General features: G+C 61.0%; 1 protein-coding gene across 4 annotated transcripts in view; it reads right to left on the bottom strand.

The window, feature by feature from the left end:
* Positions 1 to 253: 253 nt before the first annotated feature.
* Positions 254 to 16,084, bottom strand: part of LOC146751181 (general transcription and DNA repair factor IIH helicase subunit XPD-like) — a 32,755-nt gene continuing 16,924 nt past the window's right edge. For 3 of the 4 annotated variants that reach the window (XM_085535327.1, XM_085535330.1, XM_085535331.1), the window contains 3 exons: positions 15,683 to 15,826; positions 12,742 to 12,835; positions 254 to 915 (listed from right to left, as the gene is read on the bottom strand). In XM_085535327.1, the coding sequence (XP_085391453.1) occupies positions 12,743 to 12,835; positions 15,683 to 15,826 (237 nt within the window). In that variant the 3' untranslated portion in view covers positions 254 to 915; position 12,742. The remainder of the gene's footprint in view (positions 916 to 12,741; positions 12,836 to 15,682; positions 15,827 to 16,084) is intronic. The other variant, XM_085535328.1, reaches the window with a different exon arrangement.

Here is a 16,084-nt window from a genome sequence, read left to right as displayed (position 1 = left end):
GCCCCATAGATGTGGGGTGGGGTTTCAGGTCCTGCCCCATAGATGTGGGGTGGGGTTTCAGGTCCTGCCCCATAGATGGGAATGGGGAGGGTCAGGCCCTGCCCCATAGATGTGGGGTGGGAGGGTAAAGGGTCAGGTCCTGCCCCATAGATGTGGGGTGGGAGGGTAAAGGGTCAGGCCCTGCCCCATAGATGTGGGGTGGGGGGTTGAGGGGGGCTCAGGTCCCGCCCCATACACGTGGGGGACCCACAACCTGCCCCATAGATGGGAATGGGGAGGGTCAGGTCCTGCCCCATAGATGTGGGGTGGGAGGGTAAAGGGTCAGGTCCTGCCCCATAGATGTGGGGTGGGGTTTCAGGTCCTGCCCCATAGATGTGGGGTGGGGGGTTGGGGGGGGTTCAGGTCCCACCCCATACACGTGGGGGACCCACAACCTGCCCCATAGATGGGAATGGGGAGGGTCAGGCCCTGCCCCATAGATGTGGGGTGGGGTTTCAGGTCCCGCCCCATAGATGTGGGGTGGGAGGGTAAAGGGTCAGGCCCTGCCCCATAGATGTGGGGTGGGGGGTTGTGGGGGGTTCAGGTCCCACCCCATACACGTGGGGGACCCACAGCCCGCCCCATAGATGGGAATGGGGAGGGTCAGGCCCTGCCCCATAGATGTGGGGTGGGAGGGTAAAGGGTCAGGTCCTGCCCCATAGATGTGGGGTGGGAGGTTGGGGGGGGGTTCAGGTCCCACCCCATACACGTGGGGGACCCACAACCTGCCCCATAGATGGGAATGGGGAGGGTCAGGTCCTGCCCCATAGATCTGGGGGGGGGGGGGAGGGAGGATCCCCCCCCACCCCATTAATCTATGGGTCTGGGGTCTCCTGCCCCACATCTGTGGGTCTCCTCCGGTCCAGCTCCGGATCCCTGTGGGGTCCATAAGGTCCAAACTCAGCACCCATAGGACCCTATAGGGCGCCCCATAGGACCCCCCCCCCCATAGGACCCCATAGGGCGCCCCATAGGACCACCCCCCATAGGACTCCCCCATAGGGCGCCCCATAGGACCCCCCATAGGGCACCCCATAGAACCCCCCCCCCCATAGGACCCCATAGGGCACCCCATATAACCCGACGCCACCCCATAGGACCCCATAGGGCGCCCCATAGAACCCCATAGGGCGCCCCATAGAACCCCACCCCCCCATAGGAACCCATTGGTCACCCTATAGAACCCCCCCCCCCATAGGACCCCATAGGGCGCCCCATAGGACCCCACCCCATAGGACCCACCCCATAGGACCCTATAGGGCGCCCCATAGAACCCCCCACCCATAGGACCCCATAGGACACCCCATAGAACCCCCCCCATAGGACCCCATAGGGCGCCCCATAGAACCCTCCCCCATAGGACCCCATAGGGCGCCCCATAGAACCCCACCCCATAGGACCCACCCCATAGGGCGCCCCATAGAACCCCCCCCGCCCCATAGGAGCCCATAGAGCGCCCCATAGAACCCCAACCCATAGGACCCCATAGGACCCCCCCCATAGGACCCCCCCCATAGGACCCCATAGGGCACCCCATAGGACCCCCCCCCATAGGACCCCATAGGGTGCCCCATAGGACCCCCCCCCCATAGGACCCCCCATAGGGTGCCCCATAGAACCCCCCCCATAGGACCCCATAGGGCGCCCCATAGACACCCCCCCCCTCCCATAGGACCCCATAGGGCGCCCCATAGAACCCCACCCCATAGGACCCCCCCCCATAGGGCACCCCATAGAACCCCCCCCACATAGGACCCCATAGGGTGCCCCATAGAACCCCCCCCTATAGGACCCACCCCATAGGACCCCATAGGGCACCCCATAGGACCCCCCCCCATAGGACCCCATAGGGCACCCCATAGGACCCCCCCCCATAGGACCCCATAGGGTGCCCCATAGAACCCCCCCCCCATAGGACTCCCCCATAGGGCGCCCCATAGGACCCCCCATAGGGCGCCCCATAGAACACCCCCCCCATAGGACCCCATAGGGCACCCCATAGAACCCCCCCCCCATAGGACCCCCCCATAGAGCGCCCCATAGAACCCTCCCCCATAGGGCGCCCCATAGAACCCCCACCCCATAGGACCCCCCCCCATAGGGCACCCCATAGAACCCCCCCCACATAGGACCCCATAGGGTGCCCCATAGAACCCCCCCCTATAGGACCCACCCCATAGGACCCCATAGGGCACCCCATAGGACCCCCCCCATAGGGCACCCCATAGGACCCCCCCCCCATAGGACCCCCCCCATAGAACCCCACCCCATAGGACCCCATAGGGCACCCCATAGGACCCCCCCCCTATAGGACCCACCCCATAGGGTGCCCCATAGAACCCCCCCCCATAGGAACCCCCATAGGGCGCCCCATAGAACCCCCCCCCATAGGACCCTATAGGGTGCCCCATAGGACCTCCCCCCCATAGAACCCCACCCCATAGGACCCCATAGGGCACCCCATAGGACCCCCCCCATAGAACCCCCCCCCATAGGACCCCATAGGGCGCCCCATAGAACCCCCCCCATAGGACCCCATAGGGCGCCCCATAGAACCCCCCACCCCATAGGACCCCATAGGGCGCCCCATAGAACCCCACCCCATAGGACCCCACCCCATAGGGCACCCCATAGAACCCCCCCTCCCCCCATAGAACCCCCCCATAGGGCACCCCATAGAACCCCCCCCCCAATAGGACCCTATAGGGCGCCCCATAGAACCCCCCCCCATAGGACTCCCCCATAGGGCACCCCATAGGACCCCCCCCCATAGAACCCCATAGGGCGCCCCATAGAACACCCCCCCCCCCATAGGACCCCATAGGGCGCCCCATAGAACCGCCCACCCCATAGGACCCCCCCATAAACCCCCCCATAGGACTCCCCTATAGGACCCCATAGGGCACCCCATAGGACCCCCCCCCCATAGGACCCCCCCCCATAGAACCCCACCCCATATGACCCCATAGGGCACCCCATAGGATCCTCCCCCATAGGACCCCCCCCATAGAACCCCACCCCATAGGACTCCATAGGGCGCCCCATAGAACCCCACCCCCCCATAGGACCCCATAGGGTGCCCCATAGGACCCCCCCCATAGAACCCCACCCCATAGGACCCCATAGGGTGCCCCATAGGACCCCACCCCGTAGTACCCCATAGGTCGCCCCATAGAACCCCCCCCCATAGGACCCCATAGGGTGCCCCATAGAACCCCCCCCCATAGGACTCCCCCATAGGGCGCCCCATAGGACCCCCCATAGGGCACCCCATAGGACCCCCCCCCCATAGAACCCCCCCACAAGACCCCCCCATAGGACTCCCCTATAGGACCCCACCCCATAGAACACCCCATAGGACCCCTCCCCATAGGACCACCCCCCATAGGAGCCCATAGGAGCCCCATAGAACCCCCCCCCATAGGACTCCCCCATAGGGCGCCCCATAGAACCCCCCCCCATAGGACCCCCCCATGGGGCACCCCATAGGACCCCCCCCCTATAGGACCCACCCCATAGGGCGCCCCATAGGACCCCTCCCCATAGGACCCCTCCCATAGAACCCCACCCCATAGGACCCCATAGGGCACCCCACAGGACCCCCCCCCATAGGACCACCCCATAGGACTCCCCTATAGGACCCCACCCCATAGGACCCCATAGGGCACCCCATAGACCCCCCCCCCCATAGGACCCCATAGGGCTCCCCATAGAACCCCACCCTCCCATAGGACCCCATAGGGCGCCCCATAGAACCCCCCTCCCATAGGACCCCCCCATAGGGCGCCCCATAGAATCCCCACCCCATAGGACCCCCCCATAGGGCGCCCCATAGAACCGCCCCCCAATAGGACCCCATAGGGCACCCCATAGGATCGTCCCCCATAGGACCCCATAGGGCGCCCCATAGAACCCCACCCCCCCATAGGGCGCCCCATAGAACCCCCCCCCCATAGGACCCACCCCATAGGACCCCCCCCATAGGACCCCATAGGGTGCCCCATAGAACCCCACCCTCCCATAGGACCCCATAGGGCGCCCCATAGAACCCCATAGGGCGCCCCATAGAACCCCACCCCCCCATAGGAACCCATTGGTCACCCTATAGAACCCCCCCCCCCATAGGAGCCCATAGGGCGCCCCATAGGACCCCACCCCATAGGACCCCCCCCCCATAGGACCCCCCCATAGGGCGCCCCATAGACCCCCCCCCCCCATAGGACCCCATAGGGCGCCCCATAGAACCCCCACCCCATAGGACTCCCCCATAGGGCACCCCATAGGACCCCCCCCATAGGACCCCCCCCATAGGACCCCCCCATAGGGCACCCCATAGGACCCCCCCCATAGAAACCCACCCCATAGGACCCCATAGGGCGCCCCATAGGATCCCCCCATAGGACCCCATAGGGCACCCCATAGAACCCCACCCCCCCATAGGACCCCATAGGGCGCCCCATAGGATCCCCCCATAGGGCGCCCCATAGGACCCCCCCCATAGAACCCCCCCATAGGGCACCCCATAGAACACCCCCCGCATAGGACCCCATAGGGCGCCCCATAGGGCCCCCCCCCATAGGACCCCCCCATGGGGCACCCCATAGAACCCCACCCCATAGGACCCCATAGGGCGCCCCATAGAACCCCCACCCCATAGGACCCCCCCATAAACCCCCCCCCATAGGACCCCTCCCCATAGGACCCCCCATAGGGCACCCCATAGGACCCCCCCATAGGACCCCCCCATAGGACCCCCCCATAGGGCGCCCCATAGAACCCCCCCCCATAGGGCACCCCATAGGACCCCCCCATAGGACCCCACCCCCCATAGGACCCCCCCATAGGAACCCCCCCATAAGACCCTCCCCATAGGACTCTATAGGACCCCCCCCATAGGACTCCCATAAGACCCCAGACCCCCCAAGGACCCCCATAAGACCCCCATAAGACCCACCAAGCCCCCTCATTCCCCCCATAGGACCCCCATAAGACCCCAGGACCCTCATAAGCCTCCCATAGGACTCCCCAGGACCCCCATAAGACCCCCATAAGCCCCCCCAGGACCCCCATAAGACCCCATAATACCCCATAAGACCCCCATAAGACCCCATAAGACCCCATAGGACCCCCATAAGACCCCCAAGGGACCCCCAGGACCCCCATAAGGGTCCTCAGGACCCCCATAAGACCCCAATAACCGCTCTCAGGACCCCCATAAGACCCCATAGGACCCCATAGGACCCCCATAAGTCCCCATAGGACCCCATAAGACCCCCCAGTCCCCCACAGTCTCCCCTACGACCCCCATAAGCCCCCAAGGACCCCCATAAGACCCCCATAACCCCCTCAGGACCCCCATAAGACCCCCATTAACCCCCAGGACCCCCATAAGACCCCATAAGACCCCATAGGACCCCATAAGACCCCACATAAGACCCCCCAAGACCTATAAGACCCCATAACCCTCCCAGGACCCCTATAAGACCCCATAAGACCCCATAGGACCCCCATAAGACCCCATAAGACCCCATAGGACCCCCATAAGACCCCCATAAGACCCCATAAGACCCCTCAGGACCCCCATAAGACCTCCCAGTCCCCCCCAGGACCCCTATAAGACCCCCAGGACCCCCATAAGACCCCATAGGACCCCCATAAGACCCCATAAGGACACTCAGGACCCCCATAGGACCCCCATAAGATCACATAGGACCCCATAGGACCCCATAGGACCCCCATTAGACCCCATAGGACCCCATAAGACCCCATAAGCCCCCATAGGACCCCATAGGAGCCCTATAAGACCCCCATAAGCCCCCCCAGGACCCCCATAACCCCCATAAGACCCCATAGGACCCCCATAAGAACACTCAGGACCCCCATAGGACCCCATAGGACCCCCATAAGACCCCATAGGACCCCCATAAGAACACTCAGGACCCCCATAAGACCCCATAGGACCCCCATAAGATCACATAGGACCCCCATAGGACCCCCATAAGACCCCATAGGACCCCCATAGGACCCCCATAAGACCCCATAAGACCCCATAGGACCCCCATAATCTCCCCCAGGACCCCCATAAGACCCCCATAACCCCGCCAGGACCCCCATAAGACCCCATAGGACCCCTATAAGACCCCCATAAGACCCCCCCAGGACCCCCATAAGAACACTCAGGACCCCCATAAGTCCCCCCAGAACCCCCATAAGACCCCATAGGACCCCTATAAGACCCCATAGGACCCCATAGGACCCCATAGGACCCCCATAAGAACCCATAGGACCCCCATAAGACCCCATAGGACACCATAGGAGCCCTATAAGACCCCCATAAGCCCCCCCAGGACCCCCATAACCCCCATAAGACCCCCTAGGACCCCCATAAGCCCCTCCTAGGACCCATAAGACCCCCATAAGACCCCATAAGACCCCATAGGACCCCCATAAGCCCCCCAGGACCCCCATAAGCCCCTCCTAGGACCCATAAGACCCCCATAAGCCCCCCATAAGCCCCCCAGGACCCCCCTAGGACCCCCATAAGGACATTCAGGACCCCCATAAGACCCCCCAAACCCCTCATTAGCTCCCTCACTACCCCCATAAGCCCCCCCACTCCCCCCCTAGGACCCATAAGACCCCCATAAGACCTCCAGGACCCCCATAAGGACACTCAGGACCCCATAAGACCCCACATAAGTCCCCCAGGACCCCCATAAGCCCCCCGAGGACCCCCATAAGGACACTCAGGACCCCCATAAGACCCCATAGGACCCCATAGGACCCCCATAAGACCCCATAAGGACACTCAGGACCCCTATAAGACCCCCATAAGACCCCCCCAGGACCCCCATAAGAACACTCAGGACCCCATAAGACCCCATAGGACCCCCATAAGACCCCATAGGACCCCCATAAGACCCCCATAACCCCCCCAGGACCCCCATAAGACCCCCATTATCCCCCCAGGACCCCCTTAGGACCCCCATAAGACCCCATAGGACCCAATAAGACCCCATAGGACCCCCATAAGACCCCCATAACCCCCATAAGACCCCATAGGACCCCCATAGGACCCCATAGAACCCCCATAAGACCCCCAAGGGCTCTCCAGGACCCCATAAGACCCCATAAGACCCCATAGGACCCCCATAGGACCCCATAGGACCCCCATAAGACCCCATAAGACCCCATAGGACCCCATAATCCCCCCCAGGACCCCCATAAGACCCCCATAAGACCCCCATAGGACCCCCATAAGCCCCCCCAGGACCCCCATAACCCCCATAAGACCCCAATAACCACTCCCAGGACCCCCATAAGACCCCATAGGACCCCCTAGACCCCCTCATTACCCCTATAAGACCCCCATAAGCCCCCCCCATGACCCCCATGACCACTCAGGACCCCCATAATCCCCCCAGGACCCCATAGGAACCCCATAAGACCCCATAGGACCCCCATAAGCCCCCCCAGGACCCCCATAACCCCCATAAGACCCCATAGGACCCCCATAAGACCCCATAGGACCCCCATAAGACCCCATAAGACCCCATAAGACCCCATAGGACCCCCATAATCCCCCCCAGGACCCCCATAAGACCCCCATAACCCCGCCAGGACCCCCATAAGACCCTCATAAGACCCCCTAGACCCCCTCATTACCCCCATACGACCCCCATAAGCCCCCCAGGACCCCCATAAGACCACTCAGGACCCCCATAAGAACACTCAGGACCCCCATATGACCCCCATAAGACCCCCAGGACCCCCATAAGGACACTCAGGACCCCCATAGCCCCATCAGGACCCCCATAAGACCCCCATAACCCCCCCCACTGCCCCCCTAGGACCAATAAGACCCCCATAAGCCCCCCCAGGACCCCCATAAGACCCCCAGGACCCCCATAACCCCCTCAGGACCCCCATAATGACACTCAGAACCCCCATAGGACCCCATAAGACCCCATAGGACCCCCATAAGACCCCATAGGACCCCCATAAGACCCCATAGGACCCCTATAAGACCCCATAGGCCCCCCATAAGACCCCCATAGGACCCCATAGGACCCCCATAGGACCCCCATAAGACCCCATAGGACCCCTATAAGACCCCCATAAGACCCCCCAGGACCCCCATAAGCCCCCCAGGACCCCCATAAGGACACTCAGGACCCCCATAAGACCCCATAGGACCCCCATAAGACCCCCATAACCCCCCCAGGACCCCCATAAGACCCCATAGGACCCCCATAGGACCCCCATAAGACCCCATAAGACCCCCTAGACCCCCTCATTACCCCCATAAGACCCCCCAGGACCCCCATAAGACCCTCATAAGACCCCCTAGACCCCCTCATTACCCCCATAAGACCCCCATAAGCCCCCCCAGGACCCCCATAGGACCCCATAGGACCCCCATAAGACCCCATAGGACCCCTATAAGACCCCCATAGGACCCCATAGGACCCCCATAAGACCCCATAAGACCCCATAAGACCCCCAGGACCCCCATAAGGACACTCAGGACCCCCATTAGACCCCCATAAGACCCCCCATGACCCCCATAAGAACACCCAGACCCCCCCAGGACCCCCATAAGACCCCATAGGACCCCATAGGACCCCCATAAGACCCCATAGGACCCCCATAAGATCCCCGTAACCCCCATAAGACCCCATAGGACCCCCATAAGCCCCCATAAGAACCCCAGGACCCCCATAAGCCCCCTCAGGACCCCCATAAGACCCCATAGGACCCCCATAAGACCCCATAAGACCCCATAGGACCCCCATAACCCCCCCAGGACCCCCATAAGACCCCATAAGACCCCATAGGACCCCCATAGGACCCCATAAGACCCCATAAGACCCCATAGGACCCCATAGGAGCCCTATAAGACCCCCATAAGCCCCCCCAGGACCCCCATAAGCCCCCCGAGGACCCCCATAAGGACACTCAGGACCCCCATTAGACCCCATAGGACCCCCATAAGACCCCATAGGACCCCCATAAGCCCCCATAGGACCCCATAGGACCCCCATAGGACCCCATAGGACCCCCATAAGACCCCATAAGACCCCATAGGACCCCATAGGACCCCCATAAGACCCCATAGGACCCCATAAGACCCCATAGGACCCCCATAAGACCCCCATAAGACCCCATAGGACCCCCATTAGACCCCATAGGACCCCCATAAGACCCCATAGGACCCCATAGGACCCCCATAGGACCCCATAGGACCCCCATAAGACCCCATAAGACCCCATAGGACCCCATAGGACCCCCATAAGACCCCACAGGACCCCATAAGACCCCATAGGACCCCCATAGGACCCCCATAAGACCCCATAGGACCCCATAAGACCCCATAGGACCCCCATAAGACCCCCATAAGACCCCATAGGACCCCCATAAGACCCCATAGGACCCCATAGGACCCCCATAAGACCCCATAGGACCCCTATAAGACCCCATAGGACCCCATAGGACCCCTATAAGACCCCATAGGACCCCATAGGACCCCCATAGGACCCCATAGGACCCCATAAGACCCCATAGGACCCCCATAAGACCCCCATAAGACCCCATAGGACCCCTATAAGCCCCCATAAGACCCCATAGGACCCCTATAAGACCCCCCCCCACCTCAGCTGTGCTGTGCGATGTAACCCCCATAAGCCCCCCCAGAACCCCCATAAGACCCCATAGGACCCCCATAAGACCCCCATAAGACCCCCAGGACCCCCTTAAGGACACTCAGGACCCCCATAAGACCCCATAGGACCCCCATAAGACCCCCATAACCCCCCCAGGACCCCCATAAGACCCCATAGGACCCCCATAAGACCCCATAGGACCCCTATAAGACCCCATAAGACCCCATAGGACCCAATAAGACCCCATAGGACCCCCATAAGACCCCTCAGGACCCCCATAAGCCCCCTCAGGACCCCCATAAGGACACTCAGGACCCGCATAAGACCCCATAGGCCCCCCATAAAACCCCATAAGACCCCATAGGACCCCTATAAGACCCCATAAGACCCCATAGGACCCCCATAACCCCCATAAGACCCCCCATGACCCCCATAAGAACAACCAGACCCCCCCAGGACCCCCATAGGACCCCATAGGACCCCCATAAGACCCCATAAGGCCCCCTAGACCCCCATAAGACCCCATAGGACCCCATAGGACCCCCATAAGACCCCATAGGACCCCTATAAGACCCCATAGGACCCCTATAAGACCCCCATAAGACCCCATAACCCCCCCAGGACCCCCATAAGACCCCATAAGACCCCATAGGACCCCCATAAGACCCCATAGGACCCCTATAAGACCCCCTAGACCCCCTCATTACCCCCATAAGTCCCCCCTGAAACCCCTATAATAACCCCCAGGACCCCCATAGAACCCCATAGGACCCCCATAAGACCCCATAGGACCCCCATAGCCCCCTCAGGACCCCCATAAGACCCCATAGGACCCCCATAGGACCCCCATAAGACCCCATAGGACCCCCATAAGACCCCATAAGACGCCATAGGACCCCATAGGACCCCCATAAGACCCCATAGGACCCCATAGGACCCCTATAAGACCCCCATAATCCCCCCCAGGAGCCCCATAAGACCCCATAGGACCCCTATAAGACCCCCATAAGATCACATAGGACCCCCATAGGACCCCATAGGACCCCCATAAGATCACATAGGACCCCCATAAGACCCCATAAGACCCATAGGACCCCCATAAGGACACTCAGGACCCCCATAAGACCCCATAGGACCCCCATAGGACCCCCATAAGACCCCATAGGACCCCCATAATCCCCCCCAGGACCCCCATAAGACCCCATAGGACCCCCATAAGACCACTCAGGACCCCCATAAGACCCCCATAACCCGCCCAGGACCCCCATAAGACCCCATAGGACCCCCATAAGACCCCACAGGACCCCTATAAGACCCCCATAAGACGCCCCCAGGACCCCCATAAGGACACTCAGGACCCCCATAAGACCCCATAGGACCCCCATAGGACCCCCATAAGACCCCATAGGACCCCCATAATCCCCCCCAGGACCCCCATAAGACCCCATAGGACCCCCATAAGACCCCATAGGACCCCTATAAGACCCCATAGGACCCCATAGGACCCCCATAAGACCCCATAGGACCCATAGAGACCCATAGAGACCCATAGAGACCCCATAGAGACCCATAGAGACCCATAGAGGCCCGATAGACCCCATAGAGACCCATAGAGACCCCATAGAGACCCATAGAGACCCATAGAGACCCATAGAGACCCATAGAGACCCATAGGGACCCATAGAGACCAACAGAGACCCATAGAGACCCATAGAGACCCATAGAGACCCATAGAGACCCCATAGAGACCCATAGAGACCCATAGAGACCCATAGGGACCCATAGAGACCCATAGAGACCCCATAGAGACCCATAGGGACCCATAGAGACCCATAGAGACCCATAGAGACCCATAGAGACCCATAGAGACCCATAGAGACCCATAGAGACCCATAGGGACCCATAGGGACCCATAGAGACCAACAGAGACCCATAGAGACCCATAGAGACCCATAGAGACCCATAGAGACCCCATAGAGACCCATAGAGACCCATAGAGACCCATAGGGACCCATAGAGACCCATAGAGACCCATAGAGACCCCATAGAGACCCATAGGGACCCATAGAGACCCATAGAGACCCATAGACCCCATAGAGACCCCATTGACCGCATTGAGACCCATAGAGACCCATAGAGACCCCATAGAGACCCCATAGAGACCCATGGAGACCCCATAGACCCCATAGAGACCCATAGAGACCCCATAGACCCCATAGACCCCATAGAGACCCACAGAGACCCATAGAGACCCATAGGGACCCATAGGGACCCATAGAGACCCATAGAGACCCATAGAGACCCATAGAAACCCATAGAGACCCCATAGAGACCCATAGAGACCCATAGAGACCCATAGAGACCCATAGAGACCCCATAGAGACCCATTGAGACCCCATTGAGACCCATAGAGACCCATAGAGACCCATAGGGACCCCATAGAGACCCATAGGACCCCATAAGACCCCATAGGACCCCCATAGGACCCCATAGGACCCCCATAAGCCCCCCCCACACCTCAGCTGTGCTGCGCGATGTAACCCCCATAAGCCCCCCAAGAACCCCCATAAGACCCCATAGGACCCCCATAAGACCCCATAGGACCCCATAGGACCCCCATAAGACCCCATAAGACCCCATAGGACCCCCATAAGACCCCATAGGACCCCTATAAGACCCCATAGGACCCCATAGGACCCCATAAGAACACTCAGGACCCCCATAGGACCCCCATAAGACCCCCATAAGACGCCCCCAGGACCCCCATAAGAACACTCAGGACCCCCATAATACCCTCCCAGATCCCCCTAGTCCCCCTCAGGACCCCCATAAGACCCCATAGAACCCCCATAACCCCCCCAGGACCCCCATAAGAACACTCAGGACCCCCATAGGACCCCATAGGACCCCCATAACCCCCATAAGACCCCATAAGACCCCATAAGACCCCATAAGACCCCCATAGGACCCCATAGGACCCCATAGGACCCCATAGGACCCCCATAAGCCCCCATAGGACCCCTATAAGCCCCCCCCCCACCTCAGCTGTGCTGCGCGATGTCGCTGATTCGCTGCTGAACTTCCTGCGTCTGCAGCTGCTCCCACGTCAGCAGGGACAGGCCCAGCTGCTCCTCCTGAACAACGGGGTCAAGGGTCAGAGGTCACGGGGTCAAGGGTCACAGGGGTCAGAGGTCACAGGGTCAGGGGTCACAGGGGTCAGAGGTCACAGGGTCAGGGGTCGCAGGGGTCAGAGACCACCAGAGGGGTGGGTCAGGGGACAGAGGGTTCAGAGGTCAGAGGTGAGGGGTGAGAGGTCAGAGGTGAGGGGTCAGGGGTCAGAGGTGAGGGGTCAGAGGTCACGGGGTCAGGGGTCAGAGGTCACAGGGTCAGGGGTCACAGGGGTCACAGGTCATGGGGTCATAGGTCATAAGTGTCACAGGCAAAAGGGTCACAGGGGTCAGAGGTCACAGGTAAAGGGGTCACAGGGGTCGGGGGTCACGGGGTCATGGGGGTCAGAGGTCACAGGGTCAGGGGTCACAGGGGTCAGAGGTCACAGGGTCGGGGGTCACAGGGGTCACAGGTCATGGGTCAGAGGGTTCAGAGGTCAGAGGTGAGGGATCAGGGGTCAGAGGTCACATGGTCGGGGGTCACGAGTGTCACAGGGTCAGGGGTCACAGGGTCAGGGGTCACAGGTGTCAGAGGTCAAAGTTAAAGGGGTCACAGGGGTCGGGGTCACAGGGTCATGGGGGGTCATAGGTCACAGGTAGAGGGGTCATAGGGGTCAGAGGTCACAGGTAAAGGGGTCACAGGGGTCATAGGTCACAGGTAAAGGGGTCACAGGGGTCGGGGGTCACGGGGTCATGGGGGTCAGAGGTCACAGGGTCAGGGGTCACAGGCACAGGGGTCACAGGGGTCAGAGGTCACAGGGGTCAGAGGTCACAGGGTCAGGGGTCACAGGGGTCAGAGACCACCAGAGGGGTGGGTCAGGGGCCAGAGGGTTCAGAGGTCAGAGGTGAGGGGTGAGAGGTCAGAGGTGAGGGGTCAGGGGTCAGAGGTCACAAGGTCGGGGGTCACAGGGTCAGGGGTCACAGGGGTCACAGGTCATGGGGTCATAGGTCATAAGTGTCACAGGCAAAAGGGTCACAGGGGTCAGAGGTCACAGGTACAGGGGTCACAGGGTCATGGGGGTCATAGGTCACAGGTACAGGGGTCATAGGGGTCAGAGGTCAGAGGTGAGGGGTCAGAGGTCAGAGGTCAAAGGTCTGGTGTCAGAGGGGTCAGGGGGCCAAGATGAGGCGTCGGGGTCAGAGGTCGGAGGTGAGGGGTCAGAGGGGGGTGATCAGAGGTCAGGGGTCAGGGTTCAGAGGTCAGAGGTGAGGGGTCAGAGGTCAGAGGTCAAAGGTCTGGTGTCAGAGGGGTCAGGGGGCCAAGATGAGGCGTCGGGGTCAGAGGTCGGAGGTGAGGGGTCAGAGGGGGGTGATCAGAGGTCAGGTGTCAGGGTTCAGAGGTCAGAGGTGAGGGGTCAGAGGTCAGAGGTGAGGGGTCAGAGGTCAGAGGTGAGGAGTCAGGGGTCATAGGTCACAGGTGAGGGGTCAAAGGTCAGAGGGGCATAGGTCAAAGGTGAGAAGATCATAGGTCAGAGGTGAAAGGTCAGAGGTGAGGGGTCAGCTATGAGGGGTCAGAGGTCAGAGGTGAGGGGTCAGGGGTCAGAAATGGAAGGACAGGGGTCAGAGGGGTCAGAGGTGAGAGGTCATAGGTCAGAGTGAGGGGCGAGAGGTCAGAGGTCAGGGGTCAGAGGTGAGGGGTCAGGGGTCAGAGAACAATGGGGTCAGAGGGAAAGGGTCAGAGGTGAAAGGCGAGGGGTCAGAGGTCAGGAGTCTGGGGGGGGTCAGGGATCAGAGGTGAGGGGTCAGAGGTCAGAGTGGGGGGTCTCAGGTCAGGGGTCAGAGGTGAGGGGTCAGAGGTCAGAGGTGAGGGGTCAGGGGTCAGATGGAGGAGTGAGAGGTCAGGGGGTCAGAGGTTGGAGGTGAGGGGTCAGGGGTCAGAGTGGAGGGTCACAGGTCAGAGGTGGGAGGTCAGAGGTCAGAGGTGAGGGGTCAGGGGTCAGAGGTGAAGGGTCAGAGGTCAGAGGTGAAGGGTCAGAGGTCAGAGGTGAGGGATCAGGGGTCAGAGGTGAGGGGTCAGATGTCAGAGGTGAAGGGTCAGGGGTCACAGTGGGGGGTCACAGGTCAGAGGTGGTGGGTCAGAGGTCGGAGTGGGGGTCAGAGGTTGGAGGTGAGGGGTCAGAGGTCAGAGGAGGGGGGTCAGAGGTCGAAGGTGGGGGGGTCAGAGGTCAGAGGTGGGGGGTCAGAGGTCAGGGGTCAGAGGTGAGGGGCAAGAGGTCAGAGGTGAGGGGTCAGGGGTCAGAGGTGGGGGTCAAGAGGTCAGAGGTGGGGGGTCAGAGGTCGGAGGTGAGGGGTCAGAGGTCAGAGTGGGGGGTCAGGGGTCAGAGTGGGGGGTCAGAGGTTGGAGGTGAAGGGTCAGAGGTCGGAGGTGAGGGGTCAGAGTGGGGGTCACAGGTCAAAGGTGAGGGGTCAGAGGTCAGAGGTGGAGGGGTCAGGGGTCAGAGGTGGGGGGTCAGAGGTCAGAGGTGGAGGGGTCAGAAGTCAGAGGTGAGGGGTCAGAGGTCAGAGTTGGGGGGTCAGGGGTCAGAGGTGGGGGGTCAGGGATCAGAGTGGGGGGTCAGAGGTCGGAGGTGAGGGGTCAGAGGTCAGAGTGGGGGGTCACAGGTCAGAGGTGAGGGGTCAGAGGTCGGAGATGAGGGGTCAGAGGTCAGAGGTGAGGGGTCAGAGGTGAGGGGTCAGAGGTCAGAGGTGGGGGTCACAGGTCAGAGGTGGGAGGTCAGAGGTGAGGGGTCAGGGGTCAGAGTGGGGGTCACAGGTCAGAGGTGAGGGGTCAGATGTCAGAGGTGAGGGGGTCAGAGGTCAAAGGTCATAGTTCACCTTTCGGAAGGGCTGCGCCATGTTCCTTAGGAAATGTTTGGCCACCTGAACGGCCTCGTCCACCGTCAGGTTCAGGTTGGACGGAAGGAGCCGATCCTGGAGCCAGCGCGGCAACCGGCTGCGCTTGTCACTGCGCGAATAGCGCTGCAATGGGGGGAGATATGGGGTTTCTATAGGGTATATGGGGCTCTATGGGTCGCTATGGGGTCTATGGGGTCTCTATGGGGTCTCTATGGGTCTCTATGGGTCTCTATGGGTCCCTATGGGTCTCTATGGATCATTACAGGTCTCTATGGGTCTCTATGGGACTCTATGGGGTCTATGGGGTCTCTATGTGTATCTATGGGTCTCTATGGGTCTCTATGGGGTCTATGGGGTCTCTATGGGGTCTATGGGGTCTAT

This window comes from Coturnix japonica, unplaced genomic scaffold, assembly GCF_054131305.1.
Source record: "Coturnix japonica strain WE unplaced genomic scaffold, WE-NBRP24 Scf118, whole genome shotgun sequence".
NCBI classification, from domain to species: Eukaryota; Metazoa; Chordata; class Aves; order Galliformes; family Phasianidae; genus Coturnix; species Coturnix japonica.
Note: the sequence above shows the minus strand (reverse complement) of the source record. Positions and strands in the feature narration are given on the sequence as shown.